The 20,191-nt window shown below is 29.0% G+C and overlaps 1 protein-coding gene across 4 annotated transcripts in view; it reads left to right on the top strand.

The window, feature by feature from the left end:
• LOC142325993 (roundabout homolog 2-like) overlaps positions 1–20,191 on the top strand; it is a 1,010,872-nt gene that overhangs the window by 973,092 nt on the left and 17,589 nt on the right. For all 4 annotated transcript variants that reach the window (XM_075368034.1, XM_075368032.1, XM_075368033.1 and 1 more), the window contains 8 exons: positions 1,647–1,913; positions 6,742–7,019; positions 8,949–9,156; positions 10,470–10,786; positions 10,939–11,169; positions 12,926–13,151; positions 15,897–16,012; positions 16,845–17,172. In XM_075368034.1, the coding sequence (XP_075224149.1) occupies positions 1,647–1,913; positions 6,742–7,019; positions 8,949–9,156; positions 10,470–10,786; positions 10,939–11,169; positions 12,926–13,151; positions 15,897–16,012; positions 16,845–17,172 (1,971 nt within the window). The remainder of the gene's footprint in view (positions 1–1,646; positions 1,914–6,741; positions 7,020–8,948; positions 9,157–10,469; positions 10,787–10,938; positions 11,170–12,925; positions 13,152–15,896; positions 16,013–16,844; positions 17,173–20,191) is intronic.

Here is a 20,191-nt window from a genome sequence, read left to right as displayed (position 1 = left end):
CAGATATTTCATTCCATTCCAGCATAAAATGGAAGCCTGAAAGCCTATAGTTAGTATTATTAGAATCAGTTCTTCTGTCTTAAGCAGTTTTAATGCAAATGACCATCACAAAATATAAAACTGAATAATTGTGCACGTGCCTGTGTGTGTAAAATTATAGAATTTAATAACAACTGAAGATGCAGGATTCTGTGAAAATTGATTTGGAATTAATATGGTAAGTTTAACTTATCTATTTACTGTGTTTTGGTGGTTTGTATTTCATTTAATATTAAATTGTATTAGCAGAGTGGTCAATATGTTAATGAATTATTTGAATTTTCAACAAAAAAAAATACACATATATATATGTGTGTGTGTGTGTGTCACCAATTACTAAAATGAGATTAATATATTAGGATAATTTATATATAAATAAGAAAGTTAATCCATTTTGTGTATGATACATTTTAAATTTATATTTTTAGAATGCAACTTTTAAATTATGTACTGTTTTTATTCAATGAAATATATGAACATATTGCATGAAAAATTTGTTTAATTCTTTTTTCTTTATATTCATGCTGATGTTAGTTTTTTCCACTAGTGTTTAGTAAATGACAAGTGATGTAAAGTTAATTTTAAACATAAAAATAAATTTCCTTTATTATTTATAATGATCATGCTAATAATGTTTATAAGTTCCTCTCATGTTCATATTTTTTCTTCTAAATGCTATAAGTTTTAGCTTTATATTTTCAAAGGGTATCCTTCATCAGGGAAGTTAAATATTTTCTGGATATACTTGCTTTTGTTTCTACATTGAAAAATATATTAATATCGCAGCCATTAATTGTAAAAAATTAAATAAAAAATATATGTACTTAAATAAAAAAAATAAAAAACATTAAATAAGGAACATTTATATTAAATTTTTAAAAAAATCATATTTTTTTGTGGTTTGATACTATTAGATATACTATATTTTGTACTATTAGATTATTATTAAAATTAAGACAATTATAAAAATATATAATTGGTCCTTTGGTGTGTGTAGACGGAAACTTCTTACTTATTTAATGTTATTTGTAAAACTTGTGTATTTGTTTAGTTAGAATGATTTCACAGTTATTAGAGACCTAGTTCATTTTATTCAGTAAGTTGTTTTATGACAGACATTAAGCAAGGAAATTTGTTATCTTAGTTTTAAAAAAAAACTTAATACCACATGTTTTGCTCATTTTATTTTTAACAAAGTTGCTCCTATTTCTTTGAATTAAGTTTGGTGTATATTAGTTATATTTTTGCACAACACCATACATAATATGTTTTTGGCATTTCCAGATGCAGCTCGTTCTGTCAAGTTAATACAAATTTATATTAGTGGGTATTTTTATTTTTCATATTTATACAAGAACTAACATTCTAAATGTAGTTCCAAATTGATTCTAAACATGATTCAAGTTTTGAATGTATTTTTAATTTTTAGAAGGGTGAAATGATTATTATTTTCTTCCAATTATGCAAGGAAGAAACGCATCCAATAAAGATTATGAGCTAAAAAATGCTGTCTCTAACTGTTTTCCTATTTCTCATTTGTATGATGCCATTGATTTTTTTATGAGTAAACATTAGTTATTTTTAAAAGAATTTTTTTTTTGTTTCAGTTAAACCATACTTCATAAACGAGCCAAGTGATGTAACAGTTGTTACAGGTCAGAATGTAGAATTTCACTGTAAGGTGGAAGGTGACCCTCCTCCCAAAATATTATGGCGTCGAGATGATGGCAAAATGCCAATAGGAAGAGCTCATATTTTGGACGATAAGTCATTACGTATAGATAATGTCACTACAGATGATGAAGGTCTGTATATATGTGATGCTGAAAATGATATAGGAAGTATTTCAGCTCGTGCATCACTTACAGTTCATTGTAAGTTAATGCAATATTCTTGAGTTTACTATAAAATAAATATTTTTGCATGTATTTTAATAATGTTTTGTATTTTAACATTGTGAAGTATTATCTTTATTACAGTTTACATAGCTAGAGTGTAGAATAAATTTTTTCTTTAGAAGTTCTACATAATACTTTTATATTGTCTAGTTGAACTATAGTTGTAAAAAAAACTATCCATACTTTAAGTTTATTTATTTATCTCATTATTGTTTTAACTTTATAAAAAGATGTAAAGTAAACTAATTGGTGACTATTGGCTAAACTGATTTCTATCATATGGTAGGTGTTTTAAAAAATTTAAACCTAAAATTGGGTTCAGGAATAATTTGTAAAGCATTCATTCCATTCTGAAAAAAACACAATTTTTATAAGATTAGTTAATAAACTTAATATTTCTAAGAGCTTATTTTTATAGATATTATAATTATTATAGGAATTATAATTATTATCTTTTGAAAAGTGTTAAACTGCTAACAGCAAAATTATTTGTATTTCAATTTATTTTTTTATCCAGTTTTTGCATTCGGTGAAAATTGATGAAAGTTTTTAAAATACATTTTTAAAAATGTTTGTCATGGAGCCTTTGAGTGTGACACACTCTTTTTGAAAGTGATGTTGGTTTCATCTTAAACTGCTTTCAACAGTTGTCATGGATGTATCCAGTGGTGATGATGGGGGGGGGGGGGGCAGCTGCCCTCTTCCAAGATGGAAAAAATATTTAAAAAAAATATAAATAAAAAATGTTTGTGAAAAATTTTTAATTAAACAACATTTTAAAAGAAACTATTTATAAAATAGAGACACTCCCACCATCTGAGATAAGATTTAAGGACTACTGTCACATGCGAGCGCCATCATACTTGTGGCAACAAGCGTTTTCTAGAATACTCTCGTCACTCTTGTCTGATTTCATAACATGATGGGAATATTCCAGAAGCTATTTACCAAGTACATAAGAGCGCATGCATTTTTGGTTAGAGTCAGTAGAGTTATTACTTTCACACATGTGTAAGTAGCGTATGCAATTTTTTATGACAGGTAAAGTTTTTTTCATGCTGGCTACCTGCCATCCACTTTATTATAATGAACATTTTAGATAATGTTCTAATATCTATAGATATTAGAACATTTTTTGGTAAGTAGCATACTATGATAATGTGACCCTTTGTCTACTACTGTGTGACACATTATCACAGTAGGCTACTAGTACTACTACTCCCTGCTACTGTGACACATTGTCACAGTAGGCTACTTATCAAGCTTATATCATCATAAGGGTTAAAAAAAGTCTTCATTTACTTGAAAAGCTTGAAGGACTTAATGTCGTGAGTAGCCATTGAAGATTTTGTGACAGACTTAAATCTAGAGCCTGATGTGTGTGGAATTAGGCTTTGATGGATGTTCTACCATGTCTGAGAAAGAAGGAGGTGTACAGGTGATCTTGAGACAGAAGTATAAAAAAGCCTTTTAACAACAAGTTAAGTTTTCTACAAACTTAACCTTTTCGTGAACAACTTAAAATGTTATCCCAGAAATTTGAAACTGCTTTGGAACTATCAAGAGATAATTACATTTTTTCATGAGTCTGTTTTATAATGCAAGCTTGTTGCTAGCATTCCTAAATTGTTTGTAAGGTAGTTTGAGAATTACAAGAGCAACTGTGTTTTTAAGGATCACTTCAGTGATATTGGTAAGGCATTAGAGACTTTAGCTGAAAAGAGAAATGCAGCAAAAAGAAAAGGTGCTTATCAAATGCGTGCAGCGATGTGCAGATCTTCACTTATTGGGTTAGTAGCATTAATTTCGAAGTATTCCACTATACTGGAACCGTAGCAAATGCACTTTAATTGAAGACACTTGACATAGTCAAAACCAACCTTTTCTTTCTTTTTTCTGTTTAGCCTCTGAGAATTACCGTTCAAGTATTACTTTATAAGATGAATGAGAATGGTGTGTAAGAGTGTAGTCTTGTACAGCCTCAGTTCGACCATTCCTGAGATGTGTAATTAATTGAAACCCAACCACCAAAGTACACTGGTATCCACGATCCAGTATTCAAATCCGAATAAAAGTAACTGCCTTTACTAGGACTTCAACGCTGCAACTCTCGACTTCCAATCAGCTGATTTGGGAAGACACGTTCACCACTAGACCAACCTGGTGGGTTAGTGAAAAAAAAAAAAAACCAACCAGCTCATTAAAACTATTGTTGGCATGCTATGAGTTCATCGGGAAGATGTGGAGGATTTCATGATTGCTGTTTTAAAAGATGCAGGTAATATTGCAATTTATTTGAATATTGATGTAACTGTCACTTGCTGGTCGACAGAAGCATAGAAGTAATCATCAAGCCAAAAATCCATTTGATTTTTGGAGAAGGACAATTTCCAAAGGTTTGGAAAAGGTTTCAAAAATTTGAATGGATTTTTGGCTGACAATTTCTTATTTGGATTCCATCATATCCTTACAAGTCAGATTTTCTACAGACAAATCGTCTGCATTTTCATTGATAAATTTTAATTCCAGTAACATGAGAGGTGTTTCATTGGAGTAATGGAGTGGAAGTTCTTCATCTTAGGCAATTTTCTACAATTTAGAAGGCACTGAAGGAGAAAGGGAATTTTGGTCCAAAATGTGGAATGAGATTCAGGAAGCACCAGCTATAATTGAAGTTTTAAAAAAGGCGAATCATTTTTCCTGATTATTAGAAAGGCTCTGCTGATATTGCTTTCACAGCCCTGCATAACAAATACTATCAAGCATTCATTTAGCTCTCTTCATTGAATTAAAACATGGCTAAAGATCATCATTGGTGAAAACTGATTAAATGGGTTAGCTATGTTAAGCATTCACTCACACTGGGTTTTTATTAACAAGGAGCAATTAGTTGGAGTTGTAGTTAAAAAATTTGCATCTAATCCTTGCAAACTATTATTACAAAATTAGTTTTTTTTTTTAAATAAATATTTTTTCTCCCTTTTGTTATTGTGTATTATTGCATAGAATCTCCCTCATGGACTACCCTTCCCTCATAAAAGAAGTTAAATCAGAAAGCTCTCCCCCCTTCTGTTTTTAGCTGGATATACCCCTGTCAGTTATGGTTACTCCACTAGGCAGGCAAAGTTCCTTAATTATGTAAGTGGAAATTCTTTACAATTGTGCACTCCAGCATGTTTGGATAATAACATAATTCATTTAAATTCATAAGGGCATCATACATCATACATTTTACTGCCTTTTGTGACTAAATTCTTGTTATAAAACAGTTTTAAAGATGTCTAAACTGAATGAAAAACTCCAGTAGGTAGACATGAAATGTTGAAACCAAATTGTATTGTAATTTGCCTTTGTTAATTATCTTTATTTTAAATTTATCATATTGATATAAATTTTTATTAATAAAAAAAGTTCTATTTTGAAAGATAATAGTGTAAATATTACTTTACATATATAGCTAGAACAGTGTCTTGAGCCTGAGTAACGGATTCCTAACAATTATTATGAAAGTAATAGAAAATGTAGTAATTGAAGGAATTCAGAAAGGGACAAAAAGGAGAACCCTTTTTGTAAAGTATAGGTCCATTTAACAATTGTTTTTTGTTATACTATCCGCTAACACACAATGAACACTTGTATGGTGAGAAGAGACCAGATTTGGAATTCATGGAACAAAAGCTTCGGTCAACTGTTGTTACACTTCGATTTGGGTCCGGTTTGGTAGGTAAAGAGGCTAGAAGTATAAATAGTCAGGGTAGACCAGCTAAAAGAGAGTTCTATTAGAACCAGTCTGAAAGGCGTTACGATGTCAGTCCTGCAAGAGAAGTTCTACGAGCAGTTCAGTGAGGAGAGTTGTGTGGGTTTGGCGGAGTTCTGCAAACCAGTCCAGCGACACGTCACAATGTCGGTCCAGTGAGGAGAGTTCAGGTGTGAGTCTGTGAGACGTGAGTGCAAGATGTCAGTCCAGTGAGGTGAGTTCTAAATCCAGTTCGATACGAGTAAGATGATGCCATGAGTAATTCCAGTTACCAAGAAATACTATCAGTGAGTTACAGTAAAACTGTAAGTGTATAAGTGAAAGAAATAATGCAACAGACTTCATTCATAAACTGTTAGGGTAGATAGCAAAGATATTTGCAAGTGAACACTATACGATTGTTTGTTAATACAAGATTAGTGGTTAAAAAGTGTTAAGACTATAATGGTTTCTTTTGTTAATGGGTCTAGTTTTATATTTATTTACCTGGAATAAATTCTGAACAATTATTTATTTTGAACTCTGCTTTTGTGAAATCTGTATTTACTTATTTAATATTTACTATCTATCACTACTTGATGTGTAATATTTTGATTATTATTCTTTGTTGACTACATTATGTATTTTGCTCTGTTTTTATGTCATACTTACTGTTTTTATTATGTATTATGTCACGTACTTTGTTGTTTGATTTGTTATTGACATGTAATATTATTATTGTTTACTACTATTATCCTGATTATTATTGTGGTTGTAATTACTATATTAATATTTGTGTTCATTAATTGTTTTATTATTGTCAATTATTATTATTATTATTGTATTTATCACCATTGTTATTATTATTATTAATTTGTCTGATTGTAATTATGAACATTTTAAACCAATAAACTGTAATTATATAAACATTATGAATTGTCGTCAACCTCTCAATATCCTGATCGAGCCGTGAAACACGCAACAATATCCTAGTTATTGTGTAATTTTACAAATGTACAGTTGTTTTAAAGTTATTTAAAAATTTATTGTCACAATTTTGTTTTACAGCACCACCAGCTTTTATAACAAAGCCATTAGATCAAAAAGTTGGTTTAAATGGATTAGCTACATTTGATTGTGTGGCTCGTGGAAATCCTCCTCCAAGTGTGTTTTGGAATAAAGAAGGTAGCCAAGTATTAATGTTCCCTGGTAACTCATACGGCCATTTGCATGTAACAAATGAAGGGTCATTACATATTCAAGGTGCCCAACGTGATGATGCTGGATTTCTTGTTTGTTCTGCATTTAGTGTTGCTGGTTCATCTACCGCTAGAGCATTTTTACAGGTACTTTTTTTTAACATTAGTAAGATGTTTTATTACTTAATATTATTAAACTTATGAAATTGGGTAAGTTTATTATTATTTCTAGTAGGAACCTCTATTTTATTTTAATTCTACTTATATGAAGGTACCATATTAAAAATAAACATAAGCAGTTAGCGCATAGATTAACATCATAGAGTAACATGCCAACTACTAACCTCACCGATATTGGGTTTGATCTTTGAAAGGTTTGGGTATTGTTTCTATTAATTAATATATTTAATATGCTTCTATTAATATCTTTGTCAAATTTACATGAATTGCTGATCTAGACTCCTTCATGTAGTGAATTAAGGTTTGGGTATTGCTTTCTGTTAATTCATATCTTTTCCAAATTTAAGAAAAGATTGCTGTTCTGGTCTCCTTCATGTAGTGAACGGCAAAAAAAATTCAGGGAAAATGACATTACAATTATTTAAAGCTCACAATGAACTAGAGAAAAACAGAAGTTGGGTTATTATAATTTAGTATCTAAAAATATCTTGAATTAAACTAAACAAAGTCAGTTCTGGTACTCTTTTAGCATTTTTATAATGAAAGCCCTTTTTTCATCATTGGTTATATATTTCTACCAACATTTTATTGTTCCTACATTTTACCACATTGTTATTTGTGGATGAACAATGTAATTTAGAGGCTGCAATAAAGTTATGTTTGAATTATTTGAAATTATCAAAGAAAACCATAATTACAAGGCTTATTTTAAAAGTGAATGACTGCCAGTAATTTATTCTAATGAGGTTGACACACCTACAGGATTTTTGATTTTTGAACAACTGGTAAAAAGACCACTTAAGATCAGCTGGTATTTTTGACATCTTTTGCTGTAGACCACCATTTGCCATGTCAATTTATGATTCATAAGAGCTGTAATAAAATACTGGATTTCAGGTCACAACATTACATTTCTGACATCTGGTGTTACAGAAACTTGTAAATAAAAGTGTAAAAATGTGAGAAATACTCCTATAACTGGAAAAAATGCTGTCAGTTTTTTTTTTGAGAAATTTTTGTCAAAAAAGATAAAAATGAATATAGCCATGTATTTTAGGAACTGGTCGAAGCTCACATAGAAAGTGTTGTTATTAATTTAAATGATGAAACCTTGATATTAATAGTGTTTTTAGCAAACAAAATTGACATTTACTAGTGATTAAAAAACCAACTGAATACTAGTTTTATTAATCTATGTTTATGAAATAAAAGTTTAACAAGAAAGAACTATGAAAAAAATCATCAGTAAAAGAATATGTTTGAATTATAGATTTTTTTAATATTTTTTTGGAATATAGTCTAATATTCCAAAAAAATATAAATATTGTAGAATGTCCTTTACATTTTTCGTTTAAAATTTTTTTCTCTACAAAGCACTGACTTCGAGATAAATGAGTTTAAAAATTTTTTTGAGTTTTTTCAAAAATGATGGGAGGGGGAACCCCACAAATCTATAGTTAAGCTTCTCTCATGGCCCCCTAACGATTTATAAACAAAAATTCCATAAGGTAATTTTTCGGATAAAAAATGCTAAATTTACTGTACTAATGTAACAGTATTACATTTACTCAGTAATACATATAATAACTATTGTAGGTTAATTAAAAAATGAATTTCATTTTATGAAATGAAATATTGTAAGAAATTACATTTACAATATGAAGGGTATAAAGTACATTCTATTCTGATCCTGTATCCACAGCCAGTGAACCACTTCACCAGTTTGGATTGGATAATCTGTACTTTTCTTTATTTGTAGCAATTTTTATTTTTTTAATTTTAGTTATATTTAAATATTTTAATGAATATGTTTTACATATAAAAAGGTTTTATCTACTATTATTTTAAATTTAAATCTATTGAGTCATTGATTGATTGATTAATTAATTTTTCAAGGTTACTTCAATGGAAGATGTTCCTCCACCAATTGTTGAGATTGGTCCAGCAAATCAGACACTTCCTTTACAGTCTGTTGCCACGTTACCTTGTCAAGCAAGAGGAGAACCACCACCTCGTATCAGATGGTATAAAAATGGAAGTCCCCTGGATGCAAAAACTTCAAACAGAATTACCATAATGCCTACTGGAACTTTGCAAATTGATGGTTAGTTGAAAATATTTTATTTCTATTTTCATTTTTAAAAGGTATGAAGCTATTTTGATAAATCAACTGAATGTAGATTGTGGTTTGCTTTAGACTGGCAAGTTTGAATTCCTAGTAAATTTAAACGATAGTGTAACTAAATCACAGTTATTTTTTTACCTTTCATAGATCAATTTCACTACCTTCTGCAACTTTAGCATCTTTATAGAACTGTGTATGGATGGTTTTCTCATAAAACAGGACAGTATCTGATGCAACATTCAAAAGTACATGAATAATTTTTAAATATTCTAAATGTAGACATGTTGGAGGAGCAGATTACGTTGTCTGCATACATTACACCATTGCCTCTTTAATCAACATTCTTCATATACTATATAGAATTCTTATTTACCATAAGATCATTAAATGCTTACCTGTAGATTGGATGCAGTAGTACATCATATTCATCCTATTTTTCTGTTAGTAATTATTCTAAGAGTAACTTAAAGTACCTTTTATTATGTAATAGGATTTTATTGAATCCTTCTATAATGTAAAACCTATAATGTACTACAATATACAGTGTCTTTTCCAACTGAGCCATGTTCACCTATATGTATGCTTTTCTTATAAACTAGTTCAAAGGTTTCATTGTATTGATGAAACAGATACAACTTAGTCTTTTTATTTATTATTATTTTACTCGTATTACTACCAGTATAACCCTCATGACCTTAAACGGATTAGTGTGATATCAGTGTCAAAGTTAGAAAAATTATTTTAGAGAATTAGATTTTATAAATAAACAACTGATTTTACATTAGAAAAAAAAAAAAACTGAAAAAGACTAAATATTATTTATAAAAGTAAAGATATTATTATGTTTTTATACAAATGAAGTGTTTAAGTTAACAAAGCCTAAATAAAAAAAATTAGAAATATTAAAACATCTGTATTCTTGTCAGAAATTATAAACACAAGGCTATCAAAACATCCAGTTCTTTTAATGTTCGTAATGACTATACTACTTTGTGTTAAAACTATGAAATATGTTTTGGACTGTACTAGCTATAACAAGATGTTCCGTAATAACCTGTTGCATAGAATGCATAGATTCTAACACTTTCTTTAATAACAACACAATTTAATGCCCCGAAGCTCAGAGCTAATGCCTCTTCCAGTCACCATCCTGGGCTATATCTCAGTTGACCCGAACTTTTGACCAGTCCTGTTTGTCACTGAATGCAGCTGTTAAATTTCATTTATTTTTTTTTACTATTTTAAAGTAGTATTCCTATTTTTTACTGATAAAATGTTTATATTTGTTGTAGACCTCCAAGTAGGAGATTCTGGTCTGTATACTTGCACAGCTTCTTCAGAAAGTGGGGAAACATCATGGTCTGCTTCACTTAGTGTAGAGAAGGCACCCGGATCACATTTACATCGGAGTCCTGATCCATCTACATTTCCTACACCACCTGGAACTCCTAGAGTCAGTAATGCTACTCAAAGCAGTGTTTTTGTTTCTTGGGATTCTGGAGATAATGATTCTCATAGTTTAATTGGATATACTGTTGAGTATTTCAGTTCTGATTTACAGACCGGTTGGGTTGTTGCTGCACATCGAGTTAATTCTCAATCAATTACAGTAAGTAAACTGGTTATCATAATTATCAAATGGTTACAAGTTGTGTGTTAAATAAATTCTTGCTTAATATTGTTTAGATATGCTTATTACTTTAATCTAATTAGGTAATTGTATTGTAAGTGCAATAATTGATTTATTTTCTGTTTTAACAGATAACTGATTTAAAACCAGATACAGCGTACGTGTTTGTAGTAAGAGCAGAGAATGCACATGGTTTATCAATTCCAAGTGGAGTATCAGCAGAAATTAGAACTCTTGGGGTCGGTGCTCGTGCTGTTCCTCAACACCAGTTAGATGAGGCACGTTCTCGTCTTGATACAAAAGTAGTTGTACTTAACCAGCTTACACCTGTATCTTCAACTTCTGTGAAATTAAACTGGGAGGTATGTTCATTGAATTAACGATCATTCTTATCTTATTTATATAGGCTTTATAATTCAGAGATTTCTGTCTAACCAAATAATCAAGGTAAGAATAACCTACAAATAAATATAAATATATTTATTAATATCACATTATTTGAATGTTTGTGTTATTTTAATTGGCTTACTGAAGTTATCTTAAATATGTAGATTTCTTTCTCAGTGACAGCAATCAATGTTATTAATTGTAATAATTATATCAGAAATGGTTGGTTATTGCTTGCTTTGTTCATCAATATTCTATCATTAAATCATACCATTTATTATTTTAGTGGTATTTAATGTTTGCTAAATTTATTTCAATTGCAGTGGAATTATCCAGTTGCATAGATGCCTAGTCTATCATTATTCAGGATTCTTTTCATTTTTCCATTGAATTACCATCAGAAATTTTTGTCCTCAGTTCTTATCCATCCATTTATGGTATGCTTATGTGGCATTTCACATACGGATTTTTTAAAATGCTGGACTACTTGGTCTTTTTAACTCTTAGATGTTGAGGTAAAGGTTTTTTATTATTATTACTTCATTCCTTTTTCAAAACTCTCAAAATAATACATCACATGATACATCTTTAACCAACATGGTTATGTATTTCTAATAAAAACTTCCTTGGTATTTTAACTGTTGAAATATTAGTAACATTCCTGTGAAAAATAACCATTTATTAAATTTTTTTTTTTATATCATGTTACAAATTTTTAATTTAATGCAATAAAGTGAAATAACCAAGGGGCACTTGAGTTGTATACTCTGAATTGTGCTTCTGTGCTTCAATGTGTGTTGTGAACTGTTTCTTATTTGTTAAAGTTTACTTCTAATTTTAGTATTAATTTATTTTTAATTGTGTTTAATTTGATTTTTAGTTACAAGTATTGTAAGAAAAAATTGTTAGATGTTTAGCCATGACTTAAAAATTACATTTTATATTCTTGTTTGTTAAGTGATTTTTCCACGGTAAATTGAAAAATTGTTTGGTGTTTTATATTCAAATAGCTTCCTATCAATTAAGGCCACATAATACTTAGATTCCTGTGTAGGAAGTTGGATCTTTAATGTTTAATGTTTTCATGTTTACTCATCAGTAAATAACAGACTGTATATTATAAACCGATCACTTAAATGTGTGTGTTTATATTTGATTATAAGTTCCAGCAGCTCATTAGATTTGCACGTTTATTGAGTCATATAGGGATTGTATTTTATGTTCTATAGGCTTATTTTTTAAAAACTGATCAAAATCATAAGTAAAGTTTGAATTTATTATTAATCCTTATATTTTTATTAAGTTTTTGTATTTTAAATTTCATACTAATTGTAATCTCAATATGTTATTTCTTCTAATGTGGATGAAAAAGATTATACTGTAGATGAAATTCAGGTGAGATTTGAGTATATTAATTTTGTTTGATTAAAATTTTAATCTGTTTAATTTTATTAGTGGCCAAAAGTTGTTATTTAGGTTATGACTGTATACTTGTTTTTTTCTTAGAAATTGCATTTAGTTGTACAAATTATATTACATCAGAGGTAGGTAATCATAATTAATATTTATATGTTCTAATTTTTTTACAATACTATGTTAAGTATAAACTGATATGTAATTATTTTTATGTATTAGTATCTTGTTATACAATACTAATATGATATAAAAATAATTTTAAATTGTTATAACATTTATAAATTATTATAACTTCACGTTTTTTGTTTTAATTAGATTGTTAGCAATGAAGAATATGTTGAAGGATTGTATGTAAGATTTCAAGATTTAACAGGATCATCACAAAAATATAACATGATTACTGTACTTAATGCTGGAGCCACAAGTTACACAGTTTCAAATCTAAGAAAGTTTACAAAATATGAATTTTTTCTTGTCCCATTTTTTAAATCTGTTGAAGGACAACCATCTAATTCAAAAACAGTACAGACTTTGGAAGATAGTAAGTATTAACTTGTTTTCACTTTTTTAAAAAAAAGGTTTAATTTTATTGTAATTTAGATTTTAAAGAACAGCGCTTGGACTGTTGAATGGTAAATAAAAATTTATCAATCAGAAAGATATTAAAAATTATATTTCTCTTACCAATTCCATTATTTTATCTTTCTAATTCAAAATGCTTGTCATAGTCATACACAGAAAATAATTAGGTTTGGAGTTGTATGAAATAAGTATACAATTCATTATTGAATATTAAAATGTAATTTTTAAAATACTTTTTATAAACATAAATTTTTTTTAAATTCATGTTTATTTAAAACTTTTTTTGTTTTCAAGATGTGGTTAGTTGTTGAATGGGTTTCTACTGCCATAGAACTGTGTACAATATCAGCTACTTTAATGATTTTTCTGAGTAAAATCCACTATTGTAATAATGTAATCATGCTTGGAAGTGAATAAGTAAAACTTTTATGGAAAATATTTCTAAAAGAATTAAAATTATCAAAGAATTAATAAAAGAACTTTTCACAAAAATTTATTACTGCATGTCCATAACATGCAAAGAAATATCTGTTCTTACATGAAATTGTTCAACAGAAAAAATGACCAGATGTATATCTAAAAGACTTTTGTTGTATTACTTTTTAAAAAAAAATCTGATGTGGACACCACATTATTTCCTTGTATGCATATTAAATTACATATACACATATTTTGCTGCACTTCATTTAAACTTATTTCTTTTGAAAGTGAGATACGATCCTCCAATTCTTTAATAAAGAGGACAGTTGCACAATTACTAAAATATTAGTTTTTATTAACTTCAAATATTTATACAGTTATTAATTCCACAATCTTATCTGAAATATTAAAATAGAGTAAAAGTCCCTTTATTACTCTTAATAAATGTAAGTCTTATATCTCCCTAATACTATGTTTTTTTGTAATATTATGATGTAACCATCAACAAAATAAAAAACAAAAACAAAACAAGAGAAGGTTACTAAATTTTATAGAGATGTTTGTTATCAAGTAGACTGAAACAAATGCATAAATAAATAAAAAATGATGTATTTATATTGGAGAAATGAAGAACCAAATAAGTGTCATCATAAGTAATCATCCATATCATATTTCATCATTATTATATATATATATATATATATTTTTTATTAAATCCAATGAAAATAAAAACAGAACTGGAAAGGGTTACTAAATATTTAGTTTACATTTTTAACATGTTTTTACTGGGTTTAAAATGAGAATGTTGTAGGGTTTTTGTCTTTGTATATTTATTCTGAATTTATAACACTTGTTACTACAGTTTGTGAATTTTCAGTAGTTCTCACATCTTGCTAACAAGGGGAAGTACGGGCTTTGGACACTGATTCGAACTTTTTTTCTTTTTTTTTACCTCTGGGACCACTATTAGATATTGCTTCAGAGGATGAGATGAACGATTTGTAGCGTGTGTAAAAATGACATGCCTGACCAGCATTTGAACCCGGGACCCCAAATGAAAGGCCGAGATGCTACCACTTGCACAATGGAGGCTGGAGATTTTAAACATATTGTATTTGTATGTGTATTAGTACACTGTTTACGTGTCTTCATCACAAAATATTAACATACAATATTCAATTATACTCAAGAAAAATGGCCCTAAATATATTAATTTTGCTTCATGTCGCCCAAGTAGATATGTGGTGTAAGTGAGAATGTGTCGGATCTGTAACCGTGCACACATCGGTTTGAATCTTACTTCATATACATATATTATTTTTTAATTTTTTTTTTTTTTAATTTAAATATATTGATTTATTAATAATATTAACCTCTGATTTTTAAAATTTTTGATTTAAAATGAAAAGTACATAAAATTTTATTTCACGAATAACTTCTGATTTTTTTTAATATTTTTTTTTTACAATCAGAGGTTAATAATTATTGATTAATCAATATATTATTTAAATTAAAAAAACAAGTTAAAAAACATACATGTATATGAAAGTGGATTTTAGCCAATGTACCTTACTCTTGTAAGTTCCAAATATTTAATTAATTAAAATTCTATTTGCCTATAACTCTGGAACCAATGAAAATAAGAACCACTTATGATATATTTTTGAAAAACTCTCAACAAGGACTTATTACTACAGTTAAGAAAAAGTCCAAAATCCAAATGTTTCAAAATTTGAAATCACACTTTACTTAGAGGTCTGACTGAATACAGATTTTTGGCCCAGTATATTTCAATAAAAAGGGGAGGTGCACAACTAGATGTTACAACAGTCCTAAATACAAAATTTCAACATTCTACGACTAATTGTTTTTGAGTTATGCAAGATACATATGCATGTACAGACGTCATGCCAAAATTACTCAAAATAGATTCAGGGATGGTCAAAATGGATATATATTCCATTGAAATCTAAAAACAGAAATTTTTATTACAATACTTCCTTTACTTCAAACAAGGAAGTAAAAAGAAAGTTAAAAAATCAACTGAATACATTTTTAAGATTCTAAATTTTAATTAAAAGTTAGTGAAGGTTGTAATCCTGTTACATTGCAATAATTTTCATAATTGTTATATATAGTTGTGTAAGTAGTGTTAAAGTTTAATTTTTGAAAGATGACAATTAATCAGAAGCGGATTATAAAGTTGCCTGATTTATAACTTTGTAATATGTAGTGAATTATTAGTTTAAATATTAATGAATATTTTTTTCTTATTTATTTGTAGTCCCTTCAGCACCTCCAGAAAATATTCAAGTTGGTATGATAAACACAACTGCTGGATTTGTTAGATGGTCACCTCCTCCACCTCAACATCATAACGGAATCTTAGTTGGTTATAAGGTTGGTTAATGTAAATTTTTAAGTATTGTAATCACGTTTTTGGCATTTTTCCGTTATCTTATTGTTTATTATTATTATTTTTATAATGTACCTTCTGTATTTATGAATCAGGGTAGTCTTCAGTGAGCCTTGGCTTAATGATTTTCAGTTTAGGTGTATATTTCCATGTGCCTCACAATTATGGGGTTAAGCAAGTGCCCTGCAGATTACCAGATTTTTTTGGAAGGATTCATGGAAAGCCTGTATCAGTTATCAGGTGGCTATATAGTGTTTGGTTGAAGTGCTATTTGCTATTTGTTGCAAGATGTAGTTATGCTGATTGCAAACTGTTAATTAGTGATGTGCTGCTTCAAACAGAGTAAAATTACTCCAATCTTGCTTGGGACTACGGGTGGGTTGTATACCCACTGCTTGAAGGTGACTTCTTAGAAACAATCTTCTGGATGGGATTGCTTGCCTAATTTCATGATTCTTTCAACAAAGGAACATTCCTCAGTTTTCCTCTTCCTTATATTTCCCTTCCCATTAATGTTCAATGACTTTTAGCTAAACACTCGCAAAGCTTTATATGAGAACCTTGGAATTTTTAGATACACTACTTCCTTTAAAGGTTGTCAAATTGAACATGTTATGTGATATAAAGATATGTATAAAAATGAGTCAGCTTGTATTTAAATTATTGTAAAAGCTTTGAAGACCTGACATAGAACAATGAGTGAAAAATTCAGTTCGACAAATTTGTGTGAAGTAATAATGATTGAATTTTTTGAATTCTCATTTCTAATATTTAAAAAAATTTTGTCATTAATTATTTGTTTATTTATTGTTTCAGATCCAGATAAAAGGTAATAGTAGTAAAGTATTAGCTCAGATGTCATTAAATGCATCTACTGTTTCTATCCTTTTAAATAATTTAACTTTAGGCTCTACATATACAGCACAAGTGGCTGCTTTGACTAGAGCTGGTGTTGGTCCATATTCAGAACCTACTATTTTACCCATGGATCGACATAGTGCATTTACTCATCATTCTACATCCACTGAAACTTGGCTTGCTTTACTACTTGGTGCAACAATTGTTACTGTTCTTCTTGGATTTGTTGCAACAGTTTATATTAAAAGAAGACAAGCAGTAACTAAGGAGTTAGGACATTTAAATGGTTAGTTTTTAATTAATACTGCTGCTTTTATGATTTTTTTATTACAATTTACCTTTTTTTCTTAATATTTTTCTCCTTAAAACTTCTTATTGGTTGTTTTTAAATGTTTCTAAAGAATAAGGAATTTCTGAGTTTTTGATTTGATTAAGTAAAAACTTGAAAATGCTACAGTTACAATTTACCTTTTTGCTACAGTATGAACTGGTTAAGAGTATGTAGACATATATTACAAAATGATTTTATTGTTCTGTAGTACTGTCTTATGTACAAATTGAGCAGTACAGCCAGATGCATTCTTGTTGCAGTGTATTCTTTTACATGCTAAAGAAAGAAAGTGTGCTTCTATAAAACCATTTTAAAAAACTTGCTTTTTGTGAGATCAGTTGCCATTTGTTGATGTTCTGAGGCAAAGTTTTCTGTAGAAACTTGACACTTTTCTGTAGAAACGAAACACATTGATGTAGAGAAAAAACAATTTATTCAATGGCAATGAAACTTACACACTTTTCATCATAGTCTCCAGCAACATTTAGACACTTGTCCCACTGTTCTGTTAGCTTTCTGATTCCCACAGCGTAGAAGTCCTTACCTTGCTGTTTCAACCATTCGTATACGGCTTTTTTGACCGCTTTGTTGTCATTGAACTTCTTGCCAAGTAAAAAATCTTTGAGCGGGCTGAACAAATGAAAATTAGGTAGGGTGAGGTCTGGGCTGTAACAAGGATGTGGCAACACCTCCCAACCCTACTTCAAGAGCGTTCTTCCATTCTCTGAACAATGTAAGAACATCTGTTGTCATGCAGGAGAATCACACCTTTTGAGAGAGTGCCCTGACATTTTCATCTTATCACAAGTTTTTATTTCTGTTGGAGCGTGTTAGAATAGTACTCACTGTTCATGGTACATTGTTCTTCTAAATAGTCACTAAAAATTAGGCCTTGGGAGTCCCAGAAGACTGTCAACATCACTTTATCGGTTGATGTGTGATTTTTGGATTTTTTTTTTGGTGGACGAATCTGGATATTTTTATTCAAGTCTTTGCCATTTGGATTTGAGCTCGAAATGGTGTATCAATGTTTCATCACAGATTATATGATCCACAACCTTCTGCTACAAACTGTTCTTTGAGCTCAGAACAAATGCAAATCTGGTTGTCTTTATGGGTTTGAGTCAACTGTCTTGAAATGCATCTCGAACATGTTTTACGATAATTCAGCACGTTATGAATGATTTAATGTGTGGTTCCAACTTTAATATTACAAAAACTAGTAATCTGGGAAATTTTTACTTGCCTGTCTTTGCAAATAAGATCATTTACATATGCAATTTTCCAGTGTGGTAGTCAAAACTTCAACTGGTCTTCCAGAGCGATGAAGATCTGTCGCACATGTTCTGCCTGAATTAACTTGTTCCATCTAGTTATACACGTTACTGCGGTTTAAACACTTTTCACCATACTGTTTCAAGAGTAAGTTTCTGCCGGTTTCATATCTTCTGATAACAAAAATCTTATCATTGAATGTTGCTCTTCCAGTGTACGCACTTCAATTAGTGCTGACATCCTGAAATCAGCAAAAGAGGTTATGTTTAGATTAATTATGATCAAACAGCTGATTAAATGTGTTCCCAAGGTTGCCAACTTGACTCTAAAAAAGTTTCATTTTCATTGACTAAACTGTTTTTTCTCTACATGAATTTATCTCATTAATTATTGAACATCCCTCAAGTAGTATAATAGAATGTAACAAGTCTTTTCATTAGTATTAAGACAATGAAAATGAGTTTAAATCGAGTGCTTTCTGAATTAATTTCTGTGAAGATTTATCAGTTTGTTTTGATTGTGGATAGAATGTTTTTATGAAAAATATTAATTTTTATTTGAAATTATGGCTAGTTCAATAACCCTCACTATATTCTAAGGGTTATACTCTCTGAATGTGATATTGAATGTAGAAACTACAAGTAGCAAGAATATTAATGCATGAAAAAAAAAAGAGTGATAGTTAATTTAAACAACAAGGTGGGTGGTATGTATTAACTGAAGATTTTAGTTACATAAAAATAAATTTGATACTTACAGTTGTTTCTTTTATTTTTTATTTTACATTACCATTAATATTAAGAAAGCATCACTTACCCACTTCCATATATATATATATATATATTTATAAATAAATAAAAAACAGTAGAACCTCTAATTCATCATATTTGGGACCAAATGGATGACAAATTAGAGAAAATTACAAATTATAGAAGTTATGAATGTAACATGCAGTAAAGGATACATTTATAAATGAACATGAATAATTCAGTATATTACATGATTTTTTTCTCAAATGAACTTCATAAAATATAAAAGCCTACTAGAAGAAATTTAAAAAATGTAAATATACAATGGGCTTGTTTGTTTGCAAATAAGCCTGTTTAATAATACATAAAATAAATAAAAAATGTATAATGCATAAGAACAGCAGCACTATAAAAAAAACTTAATCCAATATTGATTTTCATTTTATTTTTACTGTGTCACTTTTTACTTTTTCAAGAAAACATTACTTTTTGCACTAAAGAGTTCCTTTCCTCTTCTTTTGGCAAGCTGGCAAATTTGTCATAATACTTTGCCATAATCAGATATTGATTTTATTGTTTGCTATATTATAATTTTTCCAACATTGGATAATGGATCATTTTGTTAACTTTTTTGTTTCATTAAATAAACCTCTGAAAGTCTGAGATAGATATGTTCTGAAAGCAGCTTATTTCCTTGAGGTGTTGTTTTAACTGCAATCTTGTGTTAATGGAAAGAATAAAATGTTCACAATTATTATTTTATTTTTTCCATTTTATATATTTATATTTTATATATTTTTTATTTATTTTATTTGTTTCATATCCATATATTCTGGGTGTATAATGTTTTTAAAATTTTAGCCACTTGTTAATATGAGAGAAATGTATTATTACTAACATTTATATGTGTTGATACCGGTTTTTTTTGTTGCATGTATAGTGTTAGAATA

The sequence above is a fragment of the Lycorma delicatula genome, chromosome 6 (assembly GCF_047948215.1).
Source record: "Lycorma delicatula isolate Av1 chromosome 6, ASM4794821v1, whole genome shotgun sequence".
NCBI lineage: Eukaryota > Metazoa > Arthropoda > Insecta > Hemiptera > Fulgoridae > Lycorma > Lycorma delicatula.
The sequence above is the reverse complement of the archived record's forward strand: the minus strand, read 5'-3'. Positions and strand labels throughout refer to the sequence as shown.